The sequence below is a fragment of the Crinia signifera genome, chromosome 5, assembly GCF_055691185.1.
Source record: "Crinia signifera chromosome 5, ASM5569118v1, whole genome shotgun sequence".
NCBI lineage: Eukaryota > Metazoa > Chordata > Amphibia > Anura > Myobatrachidae > Crinia > Crinia signifera.
Window position 1 is genome coordinate 139,704,492 of NC_139221.1, and position 26,193 is coordinate 139,730,684.

Here is a 26,193-nt window from a genome sequence, read left to right on the forward strand (position 1 = left end):
GTTTACAGTCGTGCTTCCTATTTTTGTATTTCATTGCCTACCTTTAACAAACCAAACCAGAATTATATGATGATTATTCACTATTAATACTTATTCAAATGCTTATTACTGTACATACTGTATGACGTTGTTGGCTGCTTCACCTCCATATGGAAGTTACACTGGGAAAGACATATTTGGCTATGATGTCACTGCCAAGCACCACACTCCCAATCTGAGAAGTCACATTAGCAACATGGAAAATACCAAACCGCTGCTAAAACAGAGTGTGACATTTATTGTATGCATTTGCAAAGAAAAAATAGAATACTGTATACAGTAATATTTTAATTTTTGATTGTAATGAAAATGTAAATAATATACAGTAGTTGTATCATAATGTAACAATATTCTCTAATGTTAACTAACAAAAAATCCATACATTTGTTCTTTACTTTGCTATGTATAATAATATTTTCACATCTGTCTTTTGAATATTAAAACACCTCACTGTCCACCCTATACATCATGTAGCAGCAGCCACTATTTAAATACAATTTGTATTAAACTGGTAGACACAACATTTTTACTCTTACAAGTGTTTTTAGATATGCTGCTAAATGTTATCAAATAAAAAAAATCAATTACAGTATTTCTATAGTCAATGATTAGTTTAGATTTTACGACCTAATAGTTTCCAATATATTAGATACTGGTGAAGTGTCACCATCAACTCTCATCCTTTCCCTCCACAAAATGAATTGGCTTCTTCTTTCCTTGGAGCACTTTGAAGAACTTGAAAATTCATAACCTTTAATTTTTATATAGATGAATCAATTCCACTGACTAGCTGACATTTTACTGTAGTAAAAATGATTATTGAATATCTCCATATTAATATACAATATTGGTGAAATAGCTCAATCGATTTAGAGATAAGGTTGGATTTTCAGAAATGCATCATAAACTAATTAATTCATGAAATAATCTCCAGTCATGCAAAATTCAGCAAATGATTAAAGTCCACTGGAATCCAGGTCAGCCAGCATCAACAAATGTCACATGTCTGTAGCCTTATACAAGCAGCTTACAGTTCCCAAGGCATTCGTTTTTTCTAGATTCTACTAAGGGGAATATCTGTGGATGATATTTGCCATTGTTACTAGCCGAGACTACTATATATTCATGTACACACTGCACAGCAGTGTAAACAGCTTTGTAGCATTGCTTGTCTGATTTTTTTTATTTATTTTTTTATTACAATTTGCCCTTCAGCTATATCAAATGTTTATTTACAGTTTAAAAGGTATACCCTTCCAAATGATTGAAAACCCCCTTATCAGGAAATGTAAGAGCATCTATAGCCATGCTTAATATTTTCCCCTAAAGAGCATATACTGTAGCTGAAAAAGTCCTTGCTTGCAAGTAATCACAAAACTATGTACTGGTTTTCCTCCGGACAAGAAAATGTTGGAAATAATACAGTACATCGGTACTTGTTTCCTAGCACGGCCACAACGATCATGATCGTGGGCATCGTTAGTAAAAATCGCCTGTGATTTCCCATAGGAAACAATGTTAAATGCCTCAATTTACCCGCGATGCCCCCGATTTCCCATAGGAAACAATGTTAAATGCCTCAATTTACCCAAATCATCATAGGGAACAATGGTAAATGGGCCAGAAACCCCAAAAACACCCCTGAACAGTGAAATGTCCCCACAAAAGTAGTTAACGCCACCCCACGATCAACGTGAACCCGAAGCGTGGTGAGCGCAGCGAGCCCGCGAGGGGCGGCGGTACGCGTCCTCCGACCTTTTCATACCCCCACTATCCATGTCGGCGTGGAGTTGAGAATAGAATAGTGTGGCGAGCGCAGCGAGCCACCGAGCCCGAAGCGTGGCGAGCGGACGCGGATACCTGTGAAGCACGCGAAGGGACGCGTTTACCTGTGAAGGTATCCGCGTGCGCTCGCCACGCTTCGGGCTCGGTGGCTCGCTGCGCTCGCCACACTATTCTATTCTCAACTCCACGCCGACGTGGATAGTGGGGGTATGAAAAGGTCGGAGGACGCGAACCGCCCGGTTCACGTTGATCGTGGGGTGGCGTAAACTACTTTTGGGGGGACATTTCACTGTTATGGGGTGTTTTGGGGGGTTTCTGGCCCATTTACCATTGTTCCCTATGATGATTTGGGTAAATTGAGGCATTTAACATTGTTTCCTATGGGAAATCGGGGCCATCGCTACTGGAACCTTTAAGCCTTTTTTAGCCGCCTGCGACGCGACCGACGCGATTTTGACTTTTTTCAATGCATTTCAATGGGAAATCGGGGGCATCGCGTCGGTCGCGGCGCAGACCACTAAAAATTACACCCGATGCCCGCGATTGTGGCCGTGCTAGGAAACAAGTACCCATCTGACTATTGTTTGTAAATAACATAACTTTTGCTTTTTTAACATAACATTTTTGTATACTTATCAAAATATGTATATTATTGATATCAAGATATTTGCCTAATTTAATCAACCATATTACGTGATAAATTTATTTACCCTGTTGAATTTAAAAACAATGCATGCACATGCATTAACTCTAAACTAAGGGGGTGACTCAGGTTGGTTTTCAAAACACATGTACACTACAGTGAGGCAGATGTAACGTGTAGAGGGAGTTAGATTTTTTTTTTTTTTGGGGGGGGGGGGGTGTGTAAAAATGAAGCAGCCAATTTTTACCCTTCCACAGAAACAAAATAATTCACCCAAATCTAACTCTCTCTGCACATTTCATCTGCCCCACATGCAGTGAACATGGTTTTGTCCATCTGCAAACCAAATGTGCATTGCAAACACACTTGAATCGCTCTCTAAATAGATTAGTATTGAAGCATTATCTACATGGGCAAAGAAAAGCCACCACTGATAATAAAAAAACACAGATTTGGGAAAATATGTTTCCCTAAACAGTATAACATGTATTTTGCAACCTACTAACAAAGAGGGAAACTAATCTGTTCATCTAATACTGCATAGCTAGTAGAATTTTTCTAGAAAATAGAGGATGAAAAATCTAAATACAATAAAAACAATCCTGTTGAAATTTTATTAAAGATTTATTTTCCTAATAATATTACCAAGCGAAATACAAATTATATTTTGATAAAAGGGTAAAAATATGAACTAAAAATACTACTCAATTAGTAAGTTTAAAGCCACAACATGCATTAGCTTGTTCATATGCTATAGACTAGGAATGATGATTATTAAAAAAGTTTGCATCTGTCATGTTAAATTTCATCTGATTCATGTGATGTTCTCTTTTGCCATTTAAAGCCGCCGGGGGAAATGCTTTCACTATTTCTGTGGTTTGTAAAACTACTTTGCATTAGCTTTCAGGTCTCATGGTAGCAAGATTAATAAAACACAGGATTACTTGTAAATCAAATCAGGCAGAAATATAGCAGCAAAGGCTGCACTATTAAATATGTAAGCACAGTTTCTATAAAATCTCTCTCTTATCCTTTTGTATACTTGAAATGGTTTTAAACCACAGTAGTAAATGTTAATCATTTTAAACTATTATCTTTTAATTTTTCTCTAAAATTACCACTCAAGAGAGTGTAAACATAAGCGCACAATCTTATTTATTTTTTTATTATTATTATTATTATTATTATTATTATTATTTTATATTTTTATTTATTTACTTTCTATTATTCAATCTTCTGTTCTTAAACTTTATTACCTTTACTCTCAGTCCATTAACTCCTTTACTTACCCTCTCCCCTCCCCCTCCCTTCAAGCTCTCTAAAATTAGTGTTAAAGCTGATGGGAATAATGAATGAGGTTGTATAATAATAATAATAATAATAATAATAATAATAATAATAATAAAAATAATAATAAAAAAAAATACATTATCTGAGTACAGTTGTATTTTTCGCCCAAATTTCCATTCAGATCATCAGTGTTTCCAGGCATTAATAAGAACGACTGTAGTAGAAATTTCTTTTCTTTGCTAAAAACCAATATATTATTGATTTAACTGCTTACAAATAATTCAATATAGATAAATAAAGCAAATATTCAAGCTCAAGATGTGATGGCGCTGCTGCTATTTTGGTTGTTTATACCGTATTTGTTTATGCAATTAAGCTGCAGAATAAATAAGCTTGAACTGTCACCCAAATCTGCTGAATTGTCAGTCAAATTGATAATGAACTTGGAACAAATGGTTTATATTTAAAATCCTAGCCAAATTACACTGATCAACAGACCATTTTGAAATACTGCTTAAAATTCAAGCAAAGAGGGAAGTATTTTTAAATTATATGTGCAGTGACAAAAAAGTAATACAGCATTAGACTGGAAAAACAGACATCTAATATTTAAGATGACATGACAGAATCAACACAAAATGTACAGTAATTTCTACACGCGATTCACTAGAGCAATCTACAGTATTTAAAGATGGGGGGTTTAATTATTAAGATGAGAGTTCAATTTCAGACCGGATGTTGCTATGGGCCATCAATCAGTTTCTATCATCTACTAGGTGTGAAATAAATAAGAAGTAGATTCTGATTGGTTGCCCGCAGCAACATCCCATCTGAAATAGAAATCACAACTTAGTTAATAAACCCCTGGGGCTCTCATGCTGAAAAGAGATACTAATCCCAATGAGTTCTCATAGTGAAAAACAATACAAGGTGATTTATTTGCGGTTTGTTTGAACCTGATATGCAAGTCCAACACTGACTGAACAAACAATTGCTTTAAAACTAGAAATGTACCACTCCTTTTTTTTTCTTTCATTGGCATGATATGCATAGCATGACTAAGTAGTGACTGGATGGATTCTAAAAAATGTTTTGCCATAAAATATGTTGTATAAAGAAGCAATTAAAGTAGAATATTTTAAGAAAAATAACAAGATATGGATAAGTCGCAGAGTTCATGGTGTGTCAATACGGCTAGATTTTAGGAAAGGTGTATGTGTACTCAGATACTGTGTGGAAATATGCAAATTTCACAGCTACATGAAATTGTATTGGGATGAACACCTGTGGAATTGAAAATACAAGTGGTTGTATATAAAGATGCAGCATCCGTTGCAGATCAGTCAGTTAATTAAAGTAGCCCTATGTTCACACAGCAAGGACACATGAAGTGAGATGCTGAAACCACTGTTACTGCACACAACACTGCAGATGTAGTTTGAGACACACCCAGAAAATGGACATGGTCTGCTTTTCTACAGCCACTCCCTGTACTGGGATGCATTTCGCAAGATGCTTTTGGTTGAAAATCCTGCACCAGAATCCTGACTGACTGGATTACTGACATCATTGAAGGTGCTGACACAGGAATCAGAAACAAAAAAAGGGATAAAGGTTAGGGTTAGCAAAAGGTTTCCTAGTTTTTATTTTCTGTATGCATCATCTATATTTTTATCTGTATATATTAACAACTTGAAGACAGAAAATAGGTCAACACAAGAAAATGTAATTGACAAATGTCTTTTTTTAAACACTTGTTAATACTTCACAATGCCAGTGGATACAGTGGGAGAATATAATAGAACCTGAATTGTGGCAAGCACAAGGAGCCATGGAAGGGGATGCCTTACAATAATACATTGTCCATGTTGACAAATTTCGATATAGACACCAAAAACATGAAAAACTTGTGTCTGACTTTCTCTGTATCGACAACTTACATGTTCACCTTTTGCTTGTTTTGACCTATTGTCTGTTGACCTATAGTGGTCGAACTATTGACTGTTGACCTAAAAATCCACACCCCATTAGTTCATAAAAACTTGGGGTGGTGTCAGTATTTTAAGTAAAATGAACTATAGTTGGCTTTGCAATTCGTTTCATAACTTCAAAGGGAATAATTGCTGGACCAAATAAGTGAAGCATACGCTACCATGCTCGGGCGTATGCTACCGCTTATGATCGGAACAGCACCCTCAGTCTCCGATCGTTAAGGCTATGATACGCCCAAGCATGGTAGCATATGCATATTTGGAAACCACTCCCCATTGTCGGCTTCTCTCACCGTCCGTGTGTGGATGTTCTGTGGGTGGACTCACTCTCTCCGAAAGAGTACGTAATGCGATCGGTCCACATGTCCGAATGCACATTCCACCAATTCAACCAGAATCCATAGGAGAACCCTCCTGGGATGGGAGCTCTGGGACATCACCAATGAAAATGGCTAAATCTAGTATCCCCTATGGATGAAAGAGAAAACAGGATTTTGGTACTAACCAATAAATCCCTTTCTCTGTTTCCATAAGGGACACTGGATTTACACCCTGTCCTGTTCTTTGCCTGGTGTTGTTTCTATTTTTTTTTAGGATAACATTGCTTTGCTACTATTGGGTGACCTAATGTATGGTTTAATAGTTTTCTAATCTTTCTAGTATTTACAATCTCCTCTGTAGTTGTTTCTGCTGTCTCTCCTTGGGAACAGTTTGTAACTGGTCAGGGGGAGGGGTATAGAGGGGGTTGAGCTTGTCACACACATTTAATATTAAAGTGCCAGCACCCCTAATCACCCATCTATACCTAATGTAAGTGGCTTAATCCAGCGTTTTATGGAGTCACATAAAGGGATTTATCAGTAAATCCTGTATTCTTCATATTATGTCATAAATTCATATGACTGTATTAATTGGATAATTACTTAGATGTTGAATTAATGCTACTCTTTGCCTAAAAATTAAAATATATACAGAAAACATGAAAGTTTTTAATGCAACTTTATAACTGAGTTCATAAAGGTTACAGACCTCCATAGTGATTTATAATGGTTAAGTTTAGGTTAAAGTACATTATAAGCACCACCTCCCCAAATCTCACAATGCATAGGTCTCTTTTCTAAGAACTACCCAACTTGTGCACATTTTATCCCTATTAAAAATGGGAAATTCTGCACTCTGCCAGGGTCAACAAAAATTTTAACCTCAGTAAGCCCCTACATTTTCTACATTCAGCTAAGTTCTATAATGTTCTTATATATAGACCTAGCTTGGATGTGTGATACTGTATGTGAATTAGTGTTTACATTTTCCTACTATAGGGGTAAAAAGTGCAGATCTGATACCCAGTGCTATTAAATCACAGATTTATCAGTTGGTCAGACCTAGATGTATACCAAAAGGAAATATCACCTTGAGATCGACCAGAGGTCAATTTTTTTTAAAGCGTAGAGGTTGGCGCAGGCCTTATGATATCTATGTATCAAGGTGCATATATGGTATTAAATTACCTAAAGAGATAGATTTCTAGTAGGATGTTAAATATCAACTATACCATACTTTAAGACTATCTATGATAGTTAGGGGGCAGTATATTTAAAAAAAAAAAACCTTGTTTAGAAGCCAGAACAAATTAACAACTGGGAATCTCACCCAGTTAGTCTTTTCAAGTAGGATGGACAATCCCGGGATCAGGATCGGCAGGATCCTGGGATTTGGCCCCAAAATAGCCAGGATTTCAATCCAGGGATTGGAGTTTCCAATCCCCGGGATTTCGGGATTAGACTGCACATGCATAGTCTAATGCCGGGCAGCATCTGAGCACCTGCTCAGATGCTGCCTGTCTGTTCCCGATCTTTGGCATGTGGCTCTGTATGGCGCAATGGTCATGCTGCACAGGTCGCACCACTGCTGCCCGAGTCTGTTCCAGTGTAACCCCTGCACCCAGCGGCCACTCCAATAAGTATTTTTATAAATTGTATTAAAAACTGGACAGATAGAAATGTAGTTGATAGTAATAAACAAATACATTAATTTGAGGGTGGAGCATCATGTTAAAGGCAACTATACGATTGAAATATGAAATATCATATGAACCCCATACAGTACACCAGTCTACCATCTACATATTTACAGTCTACATATTTACAGTTTATATTGTTAGACAAAAATATGGAAACCTATAAAAAAAAATATTTTAATTCTGAATAAGGTATAATACCTCCATTGAAATGCAAGGCAGCCTGAATTATCCTTGAAATGAGTCGGCAATAGAATCTTAAACCATATTTTGTGCAAAACTTGTTCAAGGTCCAGAAGTGATGTTGGACTTGGATAATGTGACCAAAACCTCTATTTACATTAGCACAAAGGTCACTTTTTTCAGCTGTTGTCTTTTTATTCTTGGACACAAGTATACAATGAGTTTAAATGAAATCATTATTTCTTTTGAGATTGGTGGCTTTATTTATGAAGTGACAGCATTTGGCAGGTTGGAGGTGATAATGTAAAATAGTGCTTACAGTATAGTCAGAGTAAAACCAGACATGCTTTACACTGACTGCGAGCACATTTTAAATATTCATAGCGAACCCACTGGAAGCAGCAGCTTACAAATGCTGCCACTTCATCAATAAAGCCTGAGATGTTTTAAATCAATGTTGGTGACATATATTGTAGAATAGATAACCAATTACATTTGCAGTGGGCAAAATAAAGAATAGAAACAGATTGGTAGTGGAAATATAATAAATATCTCTTATTGTTAAAATCATTATGAATATTCTGTTAGAAGGATATATGAATTAAAAGTGGTTTAGAAAAAGTGGGAAGTGAGGAGAATTCTATACAGTAGTAGTAGTAGATTTTATGAAAGTATACTAAAAAATGTCACGCATCGCTGCAAACTTTGCAGTGCTGCATTTTAACCAGAAATACCCCCATAGTCTCCTGCTTCCTACAACATCACATGACCTCTCCTTTTCACCAAATTGCTACTTTACTACAGATATCGTACCAAAAAAAAAAGTAGGTTGGCATTTATGCATACCTACCAACTTTTGAGGAGAAGAGAGAGTGGGGGCGTGGATTTGCAGAAAGGGTGTGGTCTATACTTGAGGTGCTACCATGAGGCCATGCCCCATTTTTACCGCTGTGTTGGCATGCCCAGCAGCTCCGTGAGCTGCTGGCTATGCCCCCAGCCCCTCTGGCTGCAGGAATAGATGCTGTGCGCATGTGCACACAAGCTTGCATTATAAAATAGTCTCAGAGAATGATCAAATGGAAATAAATCTAAGTATTTATTAAAGCTTAGCATATTGTACTAGATACTTTAGGTATAAAATACAAATAGAGGTTTTATTTACTAAGCTTTGAAAAGATAATATGAAGAGAGATAAAGTGACAACCAGTCAGCTCTGAACTGTCTTTTTTTCAAACACATCTTGTAACATAGAAGTTAGGAGATGAATGGCTAGCACTTTGGGGGTTATTCTGATTCACTCGGAAAGACACAATCACTCTCTAATGGACAAAACCATATGCCCTGCAGGTGGGGCTGATGCAATATGTGCAGAGAGAGTTAGATTTGGGTTGAGGGTGTACTTCAAACTGATATCTATATTGCAGTGTAAAACTAAAGCAGCCAGTATTTACCCTGCACAGAAACAATAAAACTACCAAATCGAACCTTCTCTGCACATGTTATATCTGCCCCACCTGCAGTGCATATGGTTTTGTCCATTAAAGAGTGATTGTGCCTTTCCGAGTGAATCAGAATAACCCCCTTTATCTCACTGAAGGTTATCTCTCTCCAAAGCTTAGCAAGTAGAACCTTAAATCTGAAAATGCTTAGTCAGGCTGACTGTGTATTGAATAACAAGAATATTTAACCAATTAGGTGTAAATAAATCACTGAGGAAACCTTAAAAAATTCCTACAGATTATTGTGGTTGGCAACTGCAGTAGCACACATTTATGAAAGCCCCATATAGTTTTTTTGGTACTTATGTAGTATCTGGGCGCCCGATTTTAAAATCGGGTCGGAAAAATCGCATTGAATCGCATCGAATCGCATGTGATCTGATGCGATTTTCCATAGGATTCAATGTTAACATAGTCCTGTTCATTTCCCCACTATCCAAGTGGGCATAGAGTTGATTTTCAAAAGCATGGCGAGCGCAGCGAGCCACCGAGCCCGAAGCGTGGCGAGCGCCCGCGGATTATGTAAAATGTTTTCTGCGTCCGCTCGCCACGCTTTGGGCTCGCTGCGCTCGCCACGCTTTATAAAATCAACTCTATGCCCACTTGGATAGTGGGGAAATGAACAGGACCTTGTTAACATTGGATCCTATGCAAAATCGCATCGAATCGCATTGCATGCGATTCAATGCGATTTTGCCAAAAATCGTGTCGAATCGCATCTGATTGTATGCCTTAAGGTAAGGCATACAATCAGAAAATCAGCAGCCCAGATACTACATAAGTAACATTTTTGTAAATCTATTTGTAATATACTGTAGTATACCAGCATGATCTTTTTGTAAAAAAGTATACCAGCATTATATATTAGTAAAATAGTATACCGAAAAACGTTCACACTAGTTTAATTTCAATTATTAAGCTAATACGTATATTTGTCTCACTTCAGTAGTAATCACAATAGCTATAAATTAGTATTGCATGTGCATATTGTGGAATGGACTGAAATATTTAGATTATGTGCAAGACAGATGGATTGGAGAATACTGGGACAAGTAGATATAGCCAATAATATTGTTCATTTAACATATTTTTAAATGTTCCTTGAACTCAGGCAGTTTGTCAAGTGATGCAGAAATGCAATGCATATCAATTGTACTCTCTAAAGGCCTTGTTTATTATTATTTGTTTGATTAACACTGATGAATATTCATTCTCTTAAATCACTAAAGACTCGCACAGGATGGTGGGTGTATGCGTGCATGCAGTTTGAAACACAATTCACCAGACTAAGTATCCCTAGATTGGTAAAGCAGATTGGTTCATTGTGCATGTAATCAATATTTTATATTTAAAACTTGATATTACACTAATCATTTATTCAAATTTCAGTAAAATGAAATAAAAAAACGTATTTTTTTATATACAGTAAGTCCTAGTGATTTCTTCATATACAATATATTATGCAGTTTTCTATAAAGTAGTAATATTCCCATATTAAAAAGAATAGAAAGTTCTATTTTAACCCTATTAAATGATAAAGGATGCTTCAACGGCTTTTATACTGTATAATAAGGATCTCAATTTCCAGGCATACACACTAAAGGTATACTAACAAATAAATATGTAGGACTGGAAAATACAAACAATGTTACATTAGGGGCATACGTTTATAGTCTACACTGTTATTTACTTTTAAATGCTAATATCAATATCTTCAACTGTAACCATTGTCACCATTAATTGCAATGAAAGATAATTAAATTACAGCTACTATCTTCCTTCTGTGCATTGGCAGCTAACAATCATGTAATGAATCTATAAAGAAATACACCTTAGCTCTGCTATATTTCCCACCTCACTTTTACAGGCAATGGGCCAGATAGATTATACTGTAGCAGCACTTATCGTACCGCTTTAACACTTCCTGCTTCACCTCAATAATCTCAAGGATCTTGCACATGCCCAGTACAGCCAGCCAGAGGGAAGGAGACAGCGTGTCAATGCAAGCTGATGCGCTGTCTGCAGCACTGTCACTGCTGTAGAGATAGGGCTTTGCCACGTGCAGCTGGTGAAGCTGATAGCGTCAGGCGGGGGAGCAGTCAGCACTGCTATCCATTCATATCTTTGCTCTGCATATTGGCCTGCTATCATTTAGATTGCAGTGCCAATATGGCTTCTGTTATTTATTGCACACCGGCTCCTTCATACATGTGGGAGAACATAATGTGCACGGATACCCCTTCTCCCCATAACAATACTTCATACATCTACCCCATTATGCTAGTTATACCCTTAAATAGGGCTGTAAGAGAAATGCCCTGATACAATATCTCTGCAATAGATGTTATACTGTACTTCTATGCTGCCAGAACCATTAAGGTCAGAAATGTGCACATTTACTACATGATCTTCTTGACTGTAGTGGTATTAGTAAAATCTACCATAAAATGTAATTCAGGGATGTGACCCCCCACCCCCTGTTTTATTTTCTTTGAATGTGTTTTTTTATGCTGTATATTATATTTTCTGTGGAAAACTGAGAGTTGTCTGTTAGTTGCTTTCTACATATATTTCTATGTTTGATCACACAGCTCTTATTGTACCAATAAAGACTTAAAAAAAATGAATTGGGGAAGCTAATACAGTACATAATTGATTTGTAATACTATCATACAAAAAGAGTTTAAATAGATATCATGTATAGAAAAAGGTATATCAATATATAAATTGCTTCAACACATATGCATATGTAAGGGTGAATTTAATGAAGTCCAGAGTTTTTAGCTAGCCGAAAAATCCAGACATACAGTACATATTCAATGCAGCCATTTTCAGATGTTTCAGACTATAATAGGCCCTTATTCTGGTTGGTGCGGCCGGAGCCGCACACGGTGCTCCGGCCGCACAAACCAATCCCCGCCCACGAGACGGATCGCCACGGCCGTCCGTACACGGACGGCTGGCGATCCGCATAAAAATGGTGGGGCGTACGCCTCCACCATGGTGGGAGCTGCCCCCTGCATTCGATGGTCGTCGACCATCGAAGGCAGGGCCGCAAGCCACAGCAGCTCCCGCAAGCTGAGACCACACGGACAATCGTCCGTGTGATAGCTTGTATGGGGGCTGAGAGCTGACATCCGGCGACGTCAGCTTTCCGCCCCCATCAGTGGCGTCATACCCTGATTAGCATGCATACGCCCCGCGTTTGCATGGGAACGCCCATGAAACGCGGGGCGTATACATAGGGAAATGAGGGTATGAAGCCCCTCACGCCCCTATACGCCCCCTTTGCGGCGGACGAAATACGTCTGCGGCGAATGGGGCTGCACATGCGCAGATTGACCTCTGCGCATGTGCAGACTAAAAACATCGGCGGTACGGCCGCACGCGGGCCGTACCGTCCGATTCAGAATAAGGGCCTATGTAGGATTAGCTTTGTTAAAAAGTCGAAACTGCATTGGCATAAAATTGTCGTAAACGGCTGCATTTTCAACTAAAACACATAGATCAGCAATATTTCTGACACTTGAAAAATCGGCATTTAGATTGAATTTGTCAAATGTAAATTTGATGGAGAAATCGACATGGATTGAATACCCCCCATAGAATACAAATCATGTGGTTAGAATTTAGTTGTAACATAAATTAAGTACTAAGTATGTACAGTCAGTCAATGTTAAAGATCTAGTAAAAAAACAATAATTTTCATTTGATAAAATTACCACATTTTGTTGCATACTAACTTTGCCAAAGCCAAACCCTGGTATTTAATACCAAATGGCACTGTTACAGATGAAGCCTCTCTCATCAGAGTGGCTCACATCGCACTGTCTGCTGTTCATGTGTGAGATGCTTGCGTTTCCATGTCCTGTCCCCGTCCGCCGGATCGCCAACTGCCAGAAACCTGCGGGTGTTGGTTTGGCGGCAACACTGGGAGTGGCCCCATCTGTATATGTATTTTAGGAATGAACTCAAATGGTATATGGTAAGAAATATTTACCATTAAATATTGAGCCATGTACAAATGCATTAAATTCAAGAAATAAACAATATGTAACAATATAAAAATAAAGAACAATGCACAAAAACGACAAGTTATTTACCAGACTTGCAATTTTCAATATGAAGGGCAATTTTGTACATGCAAATGCCTTGAGTAAAGTTATAGTATAAAACAAATGGGAAGTTGCATAAATGGTCAGTCAAAAGGGAATCACCAGACCAAATGGGAAAAAGCTTACATACCAAGATACTGTATAAAGTGATTCAATGTCTTTCTCATTTAAAGGCAAAAAGGAAAGCACCAAGGCAGTTTTCACACCATTCTAGATAAATAAGTATTTATTGTAGTTATTGTAGTTTCACAATATAATAAAACCTGCAAGGGTATAATTAAATGAATATGACAAAGTCAGAATTGCAAGAGGTGGTCCCATTACTTTGTCATGTTTTGTTTTGGAATTTGCTCTAATTGATGTGAGGTGGTAGAGAATGCTGGCAACTTCCCATGTGTTTTATTCTATAACTTTACTCAAGGCATTTACATGTACAAAATTGCCCTTTTATATTGAAAATTGTAAGTCTGGTACATAACTTGTTTGTCAAAAATGTTGTTTCTTAGTTATGGAATGTGTTACCTAAGGTGGTGATACAGCCCAAATATGTATATGTGCTTCAATACTCCCCTGATGTGTCCTCAAACCTCTAGCCTCAAAGTATTATGCAGTGTGGGATGCCTGGCACAAGTAAACTGCCAGGTTCTAATTTAGAGACTTATTGGCACACAAATATATAAGTGTCACATACCAAACTTATCATCACAGAATCCTGTTCACTACTGTTTTGACAAAAATATGTAAACACTAGCAGAGTTTCATGTGACCTGGTGCACTGCTGAAGGGGTTGTTTGGTGTGCCTGAAGCACTGATGTACTGTATGAAGACATATCTGTATACAACATCTTTTATATGGGGAATGAACAACCATGCTTAGCCTGTAGGGCTCTCAGTAAGACTAATGGGGAGGGAGGCTTGGCCCTATTGAACCTGATTCTCTATTATCTAACAGCCCAATTATTTCACCTACAAGAATGGGCAACACACTGGTACATTGTGAAGCCTTTAAACCTTCTGTAAAGGCTGCTTTAGATTGACCCCATATAAGTTTATTATGGCTTGACCCCTGCTATCTAGATGCCCGCATTTTATTAAGCAGGCATGTATTTTCTAGATTACATTGGGAAAAATAATGAGGGAAACCAAGTTGGACCTCTCTCTTATCAAACTTAAAGAAAGGTCTCTGTGGCTGTCCAATGGTGTAGCCGCGATTGATGAGTTATATCATGATGGCTCACTTCACTCCTTTGCTTATCAGTTGTTCACCTTAGGACTTTCAGCCCATCTACTTTTTAGGTATCTATCTGTTTGTAGTATCCCAAGGCTTTTACTATGCTTATTATAGCTATGTTCATTTTTTAAGTTTTATTTTATCTTGTAAGGAAAAAAAATGCATTAAATAAGGAAGACTATTTAACATATTTTAAATATCAATGGCATAACAGTGCAGCCTATTAGCAAGTGGTTCATGGACTGTACTGAATATCCTAAAGCTTTCTAACCATCATATTGTTTTTTTTGACTAATAACTAATTAATTCTGTGTATATATTATTTGATTGTCAATACTAGAGTATCACATATCTTCCATACAACATTCTACCTTGCAACATTCGGTACTTGTTTCCTAGCACGGCAGCCACGATTTTAATCTTATTACATCGTTTTGATTGCATGGATTGCATCGCATTGCATGCGACCAGATCGCATGCGATGCGATCGATGCGATCAAAACAATGATTTCATTGTACAATCACCCTGATGGGTGATTAGTATGTTATATGCACCCTCATTGTTAATGCCACCACCACCAACTATTATGGGCTCCAATCTCTTGTAAAAGTGTGAACAGTTTTTGCAATAAAATTTATCATGTTTAATTTCATATTAATTGACATTTCTCAATATATTTTGTATTTTAGATGTAACAACATGGGAGAAAAAATTATAATGACCCTATTAAAGAAGAATTTCAACTAATAAGAAGCTACAATAAAGTTCAAATATATTTCACTAACTTAATTCAACTGTGTTGGAAAACTGAAACTATGGTATCTTGTTCAGTACTTATGCTTCTGTTTTGGATTTGTAAACCAAACCCATGTCATACGGAACTCTACTTTAAGAGACCATCCGATGAACAACCTCGAGAAATAGTACGTCATTTTTCAGTGAATGATGGGAAACTACTCAATCGCCATAAACGTGGATGGATGTGGAATCAATTCTTTTTGTTAGAAGAGTATACCGGTTCGAATTACCAATATGTAGGAAAGGTATGTACTATTATGTTTTTATACTTTCTATTTTTTATGGTTTGTTAATAAACATGTATTTTACATGATATACATCATTGCAATTAATGAGAAGCATAAGAATTTCACATTTTATTCTACACTGTTTTCATAATATGCTGTCATTTGAATGTCTCAAAAATTAGGATAGTACAAAAATATTTGTTCCGCTATAATTAATAAATCAAAAACATCAACAATACAATTTAAACATGTCTCAGAATGCACTAGAGAAGTACTCTCAATAATAGGATATTAAATTCATTGACAATCTGAAAAGACCATGAGCTATTTTAAACTCAAGTACAGCTGAGCAGCTTTTTTCTTAAGGGTATATTTACTAAATTGTCTAAAAAGTTAATGTGTTGCCCATAGCAGCCAATCTGATTGTACTGGAGATTTTATTTCTTTATTGCATTCTAGAAAATGATAGCCGGAATCTACACCTCCACTTTTCCTTTTTAGCAACATTACAAATTGTTTCTCATTCTATGTTGTGTGTTTACTTTCTATACAAAGAAACAGACAAGAGTGAAATATATTTAATAACAGTGTGACAGTGCTGGATAAATAAGTTCCTTAGTGAACAGTCATTACTGATCACTTATGTTTGATATATATGTTAATGTGTAGCTGATTTTTTTCTATATTTATTATGTTGTTGGAGTAATGGTTTAACAAACTTTTTAATGTATGTATTACATTTAAGAGACATTTCTATGCATTTGGCGTTTGCATGATTTTCAGTTAATGTATTATTCGTAGTTTATACTTTATTAATGATGATTCTGTTTGTATTGTTAGGTCATTGAATCTTTTTTTGATTTATTTAGTGTTCAGATTTTTTAGATCCTTTCCTCTGTTTTGTAGACATGGGGCCTAATGTAATAGCTTCTAATATCAGGTGCCATGCTGGATACCAGCTGAACTCGGACATTATTTTAAAGTGCTAATCATTTACAAGGCAAAACCATGCCTTATAAAAGTCTGATTTTGGGATGCCAGCCAAACATTTTTATTCAAAAGGGCTACTGCACCGGGCCCATGGTTTTTGTTTATATGACAGAGTTTTATTTTTTGTACTGTAATTGTACCAGAAAAAAAAGTAGAGATGAAACATATGTATTTTTGACATATATCTTCTATTATCCCCCAAATTGCAGTTGTTACGAGTTTTATGGCATGATAGACCACAAAATGAGCAGACATTCACTATTACCTAACAAAAATATTCCCATAATTCTTGATGAATTATTCCTTGTTCTGTTAGTATTGCAGTCTGTGATAGATTTTTTAATCGCTGCAACTTTTTAATGATAATATCGTATTAAAAATGATTTATATTTATAAGTCTTTTTATCAAAGAAAACAAGTAACGCATTACAATTAATTACACCATATGGAGCTTGAATTAAAGAGTGACAAGAAGGAAGCAGCTATATTGTCCATCCCAAATTGTGATATACTAGAAAGGATTTTCAATAATTATTATCCATCTTTGTTTCAGAAACATAACATCATAGAATCATCTATTGATGGAATCAAATAACATAACAGTAGTTTTGCAATACAACATCCATTGGTATAACTAAATATGATCTATAAATATCAAGTAGATTACAATACTATTTTATTGGAAGAAGAAAGAATGTCACTGGGGTGGTGCACTGGAGAAAAGGATTCTAAAAAGTAACTTTTAATTGAAGTAGTTAAAAGAATTGCGAAATATAGACTAAAATAAACATATAAGACACGGACAGTGTGGTTAAAAAGAGGACACTAAGTCCTCACACAGTGTTCCCCACTGTCTGACCGTCCCCTTATAAATTAATATAGTAAGTTAGTGTGCGTCACCGTCTGTACAGTGTTATAGTCAACCCTGTAATGTCACTTATCTTACAATATAATGTATCAGGGAACCAATATCGTATCCCGTAGGTATAAGTGGTGGTTCAGGTTGTGTACAGTAATAGGGGGGTGAGGCAAGTGCTTAACGTGCGTATGACAAGGGATACAGCTCCGAGCCTATGCTGTGAGGCTACGGGCATGTATTTCCCTGACGTTGGCCGGGTAACACCGAGGCAGTCACATCCACGCACCGGCGGCTGAGTCAGTGCTGCAGTGTTAGACTGTCCGGGGAGACCCGCTTCCGTCTGATAGCCGTGAATAGAGTGTCGGGTGTGCGCCGGAGTGTTAAGCGATAACACTACCGGTCAATCACCACCCCGTCGGGAGCTGTGGTGAGTGGCGCCACTACACCACTTCTGAGGCTCCACGGACTCACTGAAAAGTGAAGTCCGATTCGGTAACGTCGCACAGTTTAAACTAAACATATACAAAATGCATTTCAAAGGGGGAAGGGAGGCAGGGGGATCACTGGATAGGAGTACACAAGAAAATAGGGGAGTGGGGTCATAGGGGGTAGCAAAAACATAGTCAGACATGCCAAATAAATAGGTACTCAGTGTGACAGAAAACAAGTAATTAAATCACAGTGGTCATTAGTTTCCTGTGTAGAAACCATTTAATATTATCAAAGACTCTGAATATTTGGTCCTGGGTGGATTGAGGTAGGACATCTATATATGGCCCCCGCTTTTTATATAATATTTAACATGTATAATTTTTTTTGATCACTGTACAACATTTTAAATATTCTTTGAAGATTCTCTCCATTAAACAAGCCCAAGACATTTATTTTTTGTGCTGTTAAGCTTCATAGTGATAGCAGCTCTCGCTGCACCTGTTTATGCACCCGCATATGAAATAGTAAACAAGTACAAAGTTACAAATGGAGTAGTACTTTATCTACAAATAAGTATAAATCAGTCAATTGGGCATCAGTTGTTGATGAATGGCTCCAATTGATAGAAATACGCCACCTATGCCCCAGGTGCTATCACTTAATGCCACTTACTGTAAATATAAATGTTCAGGGTGTCTTTCATTCTCTGATCAGCCTCCATTCTTAGGAAACAGCCTCTTGCAAGAATATATTAATATATCCCAGCAAAAAAAGAGTACTAAACAGAAAATAAAGAATACCAAGAACTTACTAATAAATGTATAATATTCTTAAATATCTGATGCTCATTCCTACTAGAATGGAATAAGAAGGACCTATTAAAAGCCTGATGAGAGTAGAGAGCCTACATACTCTGGATCAGAAAGCCTACAGACTCTTGTTTGTATTATCTATACTTTTCCAACTGGGACACCTTTGACAGAGCTGTGTTTTAATACTAATACATAAATGAGTGTTCTACTAAACAAAACGGGATCGATGATAACCAGAATTCAAGACTTAACTGCTCATGCATTGCATGTAGGGGCATACATTTGCCCATATGCAGAGATGTACATGACTTTGTTGGGCATCCACCATTTATACTTGATTTGCAACTCATCAATATAATCAGGGTACATTTACAACAACAACTGGGTTGCTGGTGTACAGTATTTCCAAATTTGGCCCAACTCTGCATAGCCTACAGATGCATCACTGAACTTTTGCCCATGTGAGAAAGCTCCATTACAACTCTGTTATATCCCTTAACTTCCAAGTTGCTCACAGACAAATTGAACTCACTATGTGATCCAATATATTTTGGTTATTCCAAGGAGTAGGATAGCTGGCTGCAATGCTGACACCCCCCTCTGCCACCAATGCTCACCCACTGCTCCCTGCTGTGCTCCCGGTGCCTGTACTATGTAGGTCACAGGCACCGGGACCGGCGGATATGCATAACCTGGGTTCTATGCCCTGCTTTGGGTGCAGCCCATAGAAGCTAAAGAGGTAGCCTGGAGGGAACACTTCCCAAAGGAATTGCCTTGGGTTTCTAGCAGGTCAGACTTCAAAAGTATGTCACTGTCAGTCACAATGAAGCCAGTGCAGTCTCACGGACAGCATCTGGCTTCCCTACAGTGATGGATTTTACCTGGGGGAGGGGGGGGGGGGGGCTGTATTCCTGCAGCCTATAGGTAAACACTGATATTGACTGTGATGATCATATACGAATATGAATATCTTGCATACAAGCCTTTATTAATACAGATATTATGTTTGTACAATCATGTTTTGTACCATTATGTTTGGACTATTGTTTGTGTCTCTTGCTATATTAAGGATTAAGCAGATTTATTAGAAATTACCTTTTTCTTTATCACTACACAGCACATGCTTATGTTGAATTTTCTGTCTGAGGTACTAAAGAATGAACTGCAAAATGAAGGGTAAATAGAATTCCATATATTAAAAACCTCAAAGGCATCATTACTGCTTACAGTAGCTCTAGTCATTCTGTGCATATTAAACAGTAAAGTCAAATAAATGTTAGTTAGGGATTTAAAATTCAAATGTACGCTGCACCTGTTTTATTTCTTAACGCTTTAACAAATAAATGGTTGTACCTTATATTTTTACAGTTACTTATCTTCCTGTTAGTTGTAATACAGTACTGGGAGTTTACATTAGACCCTGCAGCTGCAACCTTGACCCTAAGCGTATACCAAGTGATCAGCTGCAGGTTATTTTATAATTTTGCTCTGTACTACTAAAAATGCAATGTTAATTTTTTCTGAATGATTGTAAATATTACATGTTTTTCTTTATTTTGAATACTAACTAAAAATTTAATTTTCATTTTCTATTAGCATAAATGCCTTCAATTGCTTTTAAACTATATATTTTTCCTGCCATGGTACTTCATTTCCCCAACATTCATTTTACTTTAAAACACAGAGGGAGGCACCGAGCCCGAAGCGTGGCGCGCGCAGCGAGCCCCGCGAGGGGACGCGGACACCTTCACAGCTATCCGCGTCCCCTCACGATCTTCACAGGTGTCAGCGTCCGCTCGCCACGCTTCGGGCTCGGTGGATCGCTGCGCTCGCCACACTTTCTATTCTCATCTCCACGCCGACGTGGATAGTGGGGGTATGAAAACGTCGTAGGATGCGTACCGCCGCCGCTCGCCACGCTTCGTGTGGGCGTGGATAGTGGGATTTACAAGGTCCTCAGCTGTGGCATCCACTAGTGGCACTGAGGGCGGGTTTCAATAGTGTTCCCCTAGGCCCACCTAAATTTAGATGCTTTTGCGTCTAAATTTAGATGTACTCCTACACCCTACTAAATCCAGACGCTTTTAGGTCTGGATTTAGATGCCCCAACATCTTAGAGGCTGGATTCAGACGCTTTAGCGTCTAAATCCAGACTTCCCCGCTTCTTAGCGGCTAGCAGGGACTCTAGATTCAGACGCAGTTGCGTCTGAATCTAGCGTATACATAGCGCCTAGAGCGGTGTGCCGGGGTGTGTAGTTTAGAAGCCCCGGCACGTCATTGGTGTGCCGGGGTGTCCACTTTAACATGCCCCCCGTTGTCAGCGGTGCCCAGGCGCTGCCTATTTCACTGTGGAACTACAAGTACCACAGTGACCTGTCAGCGCCTGGGCATGCTGCTGCTGCTGGCCGGCTGCTACGCTGTTAACGTAGAGCTAGAGCGGCACGAGCACAGTCAGACAGCGCTAGAGCGGCACACGCACAGTTAAACAGAGACTGGCAGTCTGCCAAGTTTCTGTTACAGATTGTGCACGTGTTGGCGCCATGAAACTACACAAGTACCCTTAAAAGTGTAAAATCAAAGAGTAAAATAGTGTCTGTGCTTGTCTCCCCCCCAAAATCGAAAGCGACTCATAGCATAATAAGTGGATCTGTAGATAAAGCTTGTGTCATGTACCATATTTATTTTGCAAATGAGTTATGAATTTGTGTACGCATCGGGACTGATAGTGTAGCAATATACCCAAACCTCAAAAAAAATTGCACTTTAGTGTTTATTACTCCCACCCACTCAATATGGAAGAGGTAAACAGCTTGGCTTTAAATGATTGTACTGATGGTGGTTCTGGATTTACCCATGTTTGTAGAATCGCGCTGCTGTGCTAATGGCCAACAATAGTTTTCTTAATGACTTTGGTCATGTTTAGATTACTTGGAAGGATTAAAAAAAATGCCCATTCAGAGTAACCATGTAATTTACCAGATTTTTAGTTGCATATTTTCTCACTTGAACCCAAAAAAGACTAATTAATGGGCAGTGCCACAGACAGTGATACAAGTCAGCTTGTTGGTGTCAACACTTCCGACAGCTATCATCATTTGAGAAGCAAATTAAGAACCGTCTGTGGGGGAATAGATACTTTCTGTGCAATATGTTAAAAGACATTTCCTGATATCCAGAGGAAGAGAACATTTTGCTTGTTTTAACATGCGATTTTAAAAGGTTTCATGTCTCCAGGAGTGGGAAATTAGTTTTCCAGTTTGCTATTCCTGTGGAATGTGTGGAGTAGTTTAATGATCTTTGAAAAAAATTGTAAGCCGAAGAAATGGCTTTGAGAATTAAAGGCTCTTTCTGGAGCAACTTATCAAAATCCTGCTACTTTTTGATCATTGGACCTAGGCAAGTTGACTGGCAGGAAGTTTTCTTGGAGGGTCAGGGAAAACGCAGGCATGTCCAAGAATTTTCATGGAATAGGTGTGATGTCATCCAATGAGTAGGTCCTGCCCACTGCACACAGTGGGAAAATAATCGATGGTGAATGATTGCAAATGGATTTGCAGCTAATCGCAGCAATGTTTTGTATGCTTGACAAAATGACTAAGATGCTGCATATGTACAGTATATAAGAATAGCATTAGAAAAACATTTTCTGTATGTAGCTTGTAAATTACAATGCTTTTTTGGTTTGATACTCACACTTTGTCTTTTGAAAAGTATGGGGAAATCTATTGTTACCAAAAAAAAAAAAGCTGTGTAGATACTCATAATCCAGAAATGTACAGTAAATGCTTTTTATAATGTCTCACATAAGGTTTGGGGCAAATAAATATTCACATTACATTCAGAATGTTAATAGCAAACAACCCTCAAGCTCACCCTAACAAAAGGTCAAATGCATAGGTTCATCGCAGGCGCACGGAGGCAAGGTGGAATTTGATGCCCCCTGCCCCATCACTGTTAAAGAAAAAAGGGAAAACAAATATGGTGTATGTGTGAGTCCAGTCCATACACACAAGAAGATTATCTTTCCATTCTGGCTGGTTGGAATGAAAATCTGGAAATTTCTGGGAACAAATTACAATAAAATGTTTGCTCCCAAACACTGGAAAATGGACAAAAGCAGTCATCTGCATAAATTGATGTAGAACCAATTATTGCCTCTTTTCCATGTTTAGTAGCAAATGGTCAGTTGTTATTTGCTCCCGAAAATGTTCCAGATTTACATTCCAACCAGCCAGATTGGAAAGATAATCATCTAGTGTGTATGGGCCTTAAATGAGGAGGAGGCCCGTGTGCAGCCTCCTCTGTTTGGGCACCCTCCTCTTTTCTGCTGCAGCATCCTTGCATGCAACGCAGCAGAGTATGAGCACTAGAGTGCATAGACTCTACTGTGCATGTGTGGACCTCTGAAAAACTGGCATGGCACAGCGATTCCAGCAGCACTACTGTCTTCATGAATGAATTCTAGATATTAAAAATAGGTGCAGTTTGAGAGGTGTAGGCCCCCCTTGGGACTCATGGGCCAGTGAGCACCTCTCACATTGCAACCACTAAAAATATTCCACTGTGTGTGTCTCAGCATTCACCAGTGCATCACATCTCACAGTACAGCAGCAGTGGTGGGTGCACCACTGCTTGCTGCAGTGCAGTGTGAATGGCGCAGATGCTGCTGAACACACACAGATGCTGCTGTGCTCTCATGACTTGGAGCATTGGGGCTGGTGCCTCTACTGCTTCTGTCTGTTACACCCCTGCAAAAGGGGAAAACTACGTTGCATACCCCAGTTAACACATACAGTACAGGTTGCAACTGAAAATAACAATATTTGTAATGTACTTTTGGCATGCTTAGTAATTATTATGCTATGCTATAAAATGTGGTTACTTAAGAAACCATTTTATTTGTTTGTGGTTTCATAAAGGAACTAAAAAATACACATAAGCCATGTCTCCTGGAAAAAAATGACAATAACCTGATTTTTTGTGCACAAATATATTAGAAGAGAAATGCTAACATACTTATTCAAGAGTTCTGATTAGAGAAAGGAAGAGATGAAAAAAAAAGTCCTCAAGGATTAATTCTTCGTGCATTTCAAAGTGGTAATCTGCATACGTTATGAGAAAACAGAAATTGATGAGGGGAATTAAATGATCTTGATTGAGCAAAAAGACACATGCTTTGCACAAAAAAAGTGATTTAGTTCAAGAAAATGCTGCCAGTTAAAATAGCAAGCATATGCTGTCAGGTCAAATTTTAGAGGTCACTGGTGGATTTATTGAAACTAGTACATGTATAGATTCAGAATTTGACATAATCAATACTGTGAGTACCAGTCAACATAAACTATGCATTACAGTACATATCTGCTAATATATATATATATATATATATATATATATATATATATATATATATATATATATATATATATATATGTATGTATAATGACACTGGAAGGTCCGGCACATCCACTTATAATGATGCTGTTCTGAGTACCCGTGCAAGGAATCAATAGACGTAGCATAGGCTCAGCACTCCAAAATTCTTTAAGCAGTATAAAGGCTTTATTTAAGCAATGTTTCAATATCTAGGCGATATTTCCATCAGGCATCAAAAAATATTAGAAACACATACCTTAAATAGATCACCAGTGAGTACGCCAATCCCGGCGAGGACGCACCCTCACGCGGCGCCAATGTGTGACATCATACACAGGTCAGCCGACCTGCAACGTGAGTCACGTGCTCCTCCCGTTACCGTAACAACAAAACAACAACTATACATTCATAAACAATGATAGTTAAAAAACAAGCAGTATATCAAACACTAAGGATCATGTACACATTAACAATTCATTAATTAAGTTACGTTACAAGTACTGACAAGCCGGATTGCTCATTTAACCCATGTGGTGCTAGAGTGTCCAGTCTCATTATCCAACGATCCTAACAGCGCAGAAGCTGTAACCCTCGGTAACCTCCTCTGATTTATATAGGAATGTGATCAATCATTCTGTAGCGAATAGTTGATAAATTGTGCTTTGCCATTACAAAATGACGGGCTACAGGTTGATCTGTACCTGTTATTAATGCTTTATGTATGGCACTACGGTGAACTGTCATCCTAGTTTTAAAAGAACACTCTGTCTTACCAATGTAGGACAGCCCGTAAGGGCAGATAATCTGATAGACTGTAAACTTAGATACACAGGTCAGGGTATGGCGTATATTAAATAGTTCACCAGTTTTAGGATGACAAAACTTAGCACCTGGGATCATAAAACTGCACCCAACACAAGTGCACCTTACACAACCCCTAGGTACAGAGCTGTGCTGGTAATTGTCCACTACTATCTCTGATTTTACCAAAATATCTCATAGATTTTTGGAGCATTTGTAGCAAGGACGTAATTGGGTAGTTTGCAGTTTTAAGTCTGCATCTGTCTTTACCAATGGCCATCTATTTTTAGCTGCATTTTTAATGGTTGGACTCATAGCGGTATAGTTGGTTACCCACGGTATTACAGATTTATCCTCGTCCTGTTTACTTTTGGGCATTAACAGATGTGATCTATTAAGATTTTTAGCTCTATTTTTGACCGTCAATAATTCATGCGAAGGATAACCACGTTGGGGGAATCTAACTACCATTTCATCCATCTGGCTCTCCACTACTACTGGATCTGAAACGATCCTTTTGATCCTCACAAACTGTGAGTACGGTAAGCTTCTTACCGTTGATCTTGGATGGCAGCTGGTATAATGTAGTAGATTATTTTTATTGGTTGGTTTTGAGTAGAGCGATGTTGAAATAACGCCATCCACTAGACCAATTTCTACATCAAGAAAATTTGCCCTATTGGGGCTAGATGTAAATGTAAATTTGATAGGACTGTCTTTACCATTGTGGGACATGATGTAGTTACTCAAATTAGAAGGGTCTCCTACCAAAATAACATAATGTCATCGATGTATCGGAAATAGTGGAGGATTCTATTAAAGATTAATGCATTAAAAAATAAAAAATCATATTCAAACTGTTACATAAAAATGTTAGCATATGAGGGGGCTACCACCGCCCCCATAGCACACCCAGTGACCTGCAAATAAAAAGTGATGTTGTAAATGAAAAAAAAATTCCTGGTAAGAATCAATTGTAGCAGTTTCAAGAGAAATTCAATAACAGCCTCTTCACAAACCATATTGTCTAGCACAAAGCGCTTCATTGTCAGCAACCCCAAATCATGTGGGATTGCTGTATAAAGGCTACATACATCTATGACA

The 26,193-nt window shown here is 37.9% G+C and overlaps 1 protein-coding gene across 2 annotated transcripts in view; it reads left to right on the forward strand.

Moving 5' to 3' along the window:
- Positions 1-26,193, forward strand: part of LOC146080614 (cadherin-10-like) — a 397,974-nt gene that overhangs the window by 123,013 nt on the left and 248,768 nt on the right. For both annotated transcript variants that reach the window (XM_083188085.1, XM_083188083.1), the window contains one exon: positions 15,484-15,837. In XM_083188085.1, coding sequence (XP_083044211.1) covers positions 15,610-15,837 — 228 coding nt within the window. In that variant the 5' untranslated portion in view covers positions 15,484-15,609. The remainder of the gene's footprint in view (positions 1-15,483; positions 15,838-26,193) is intronic.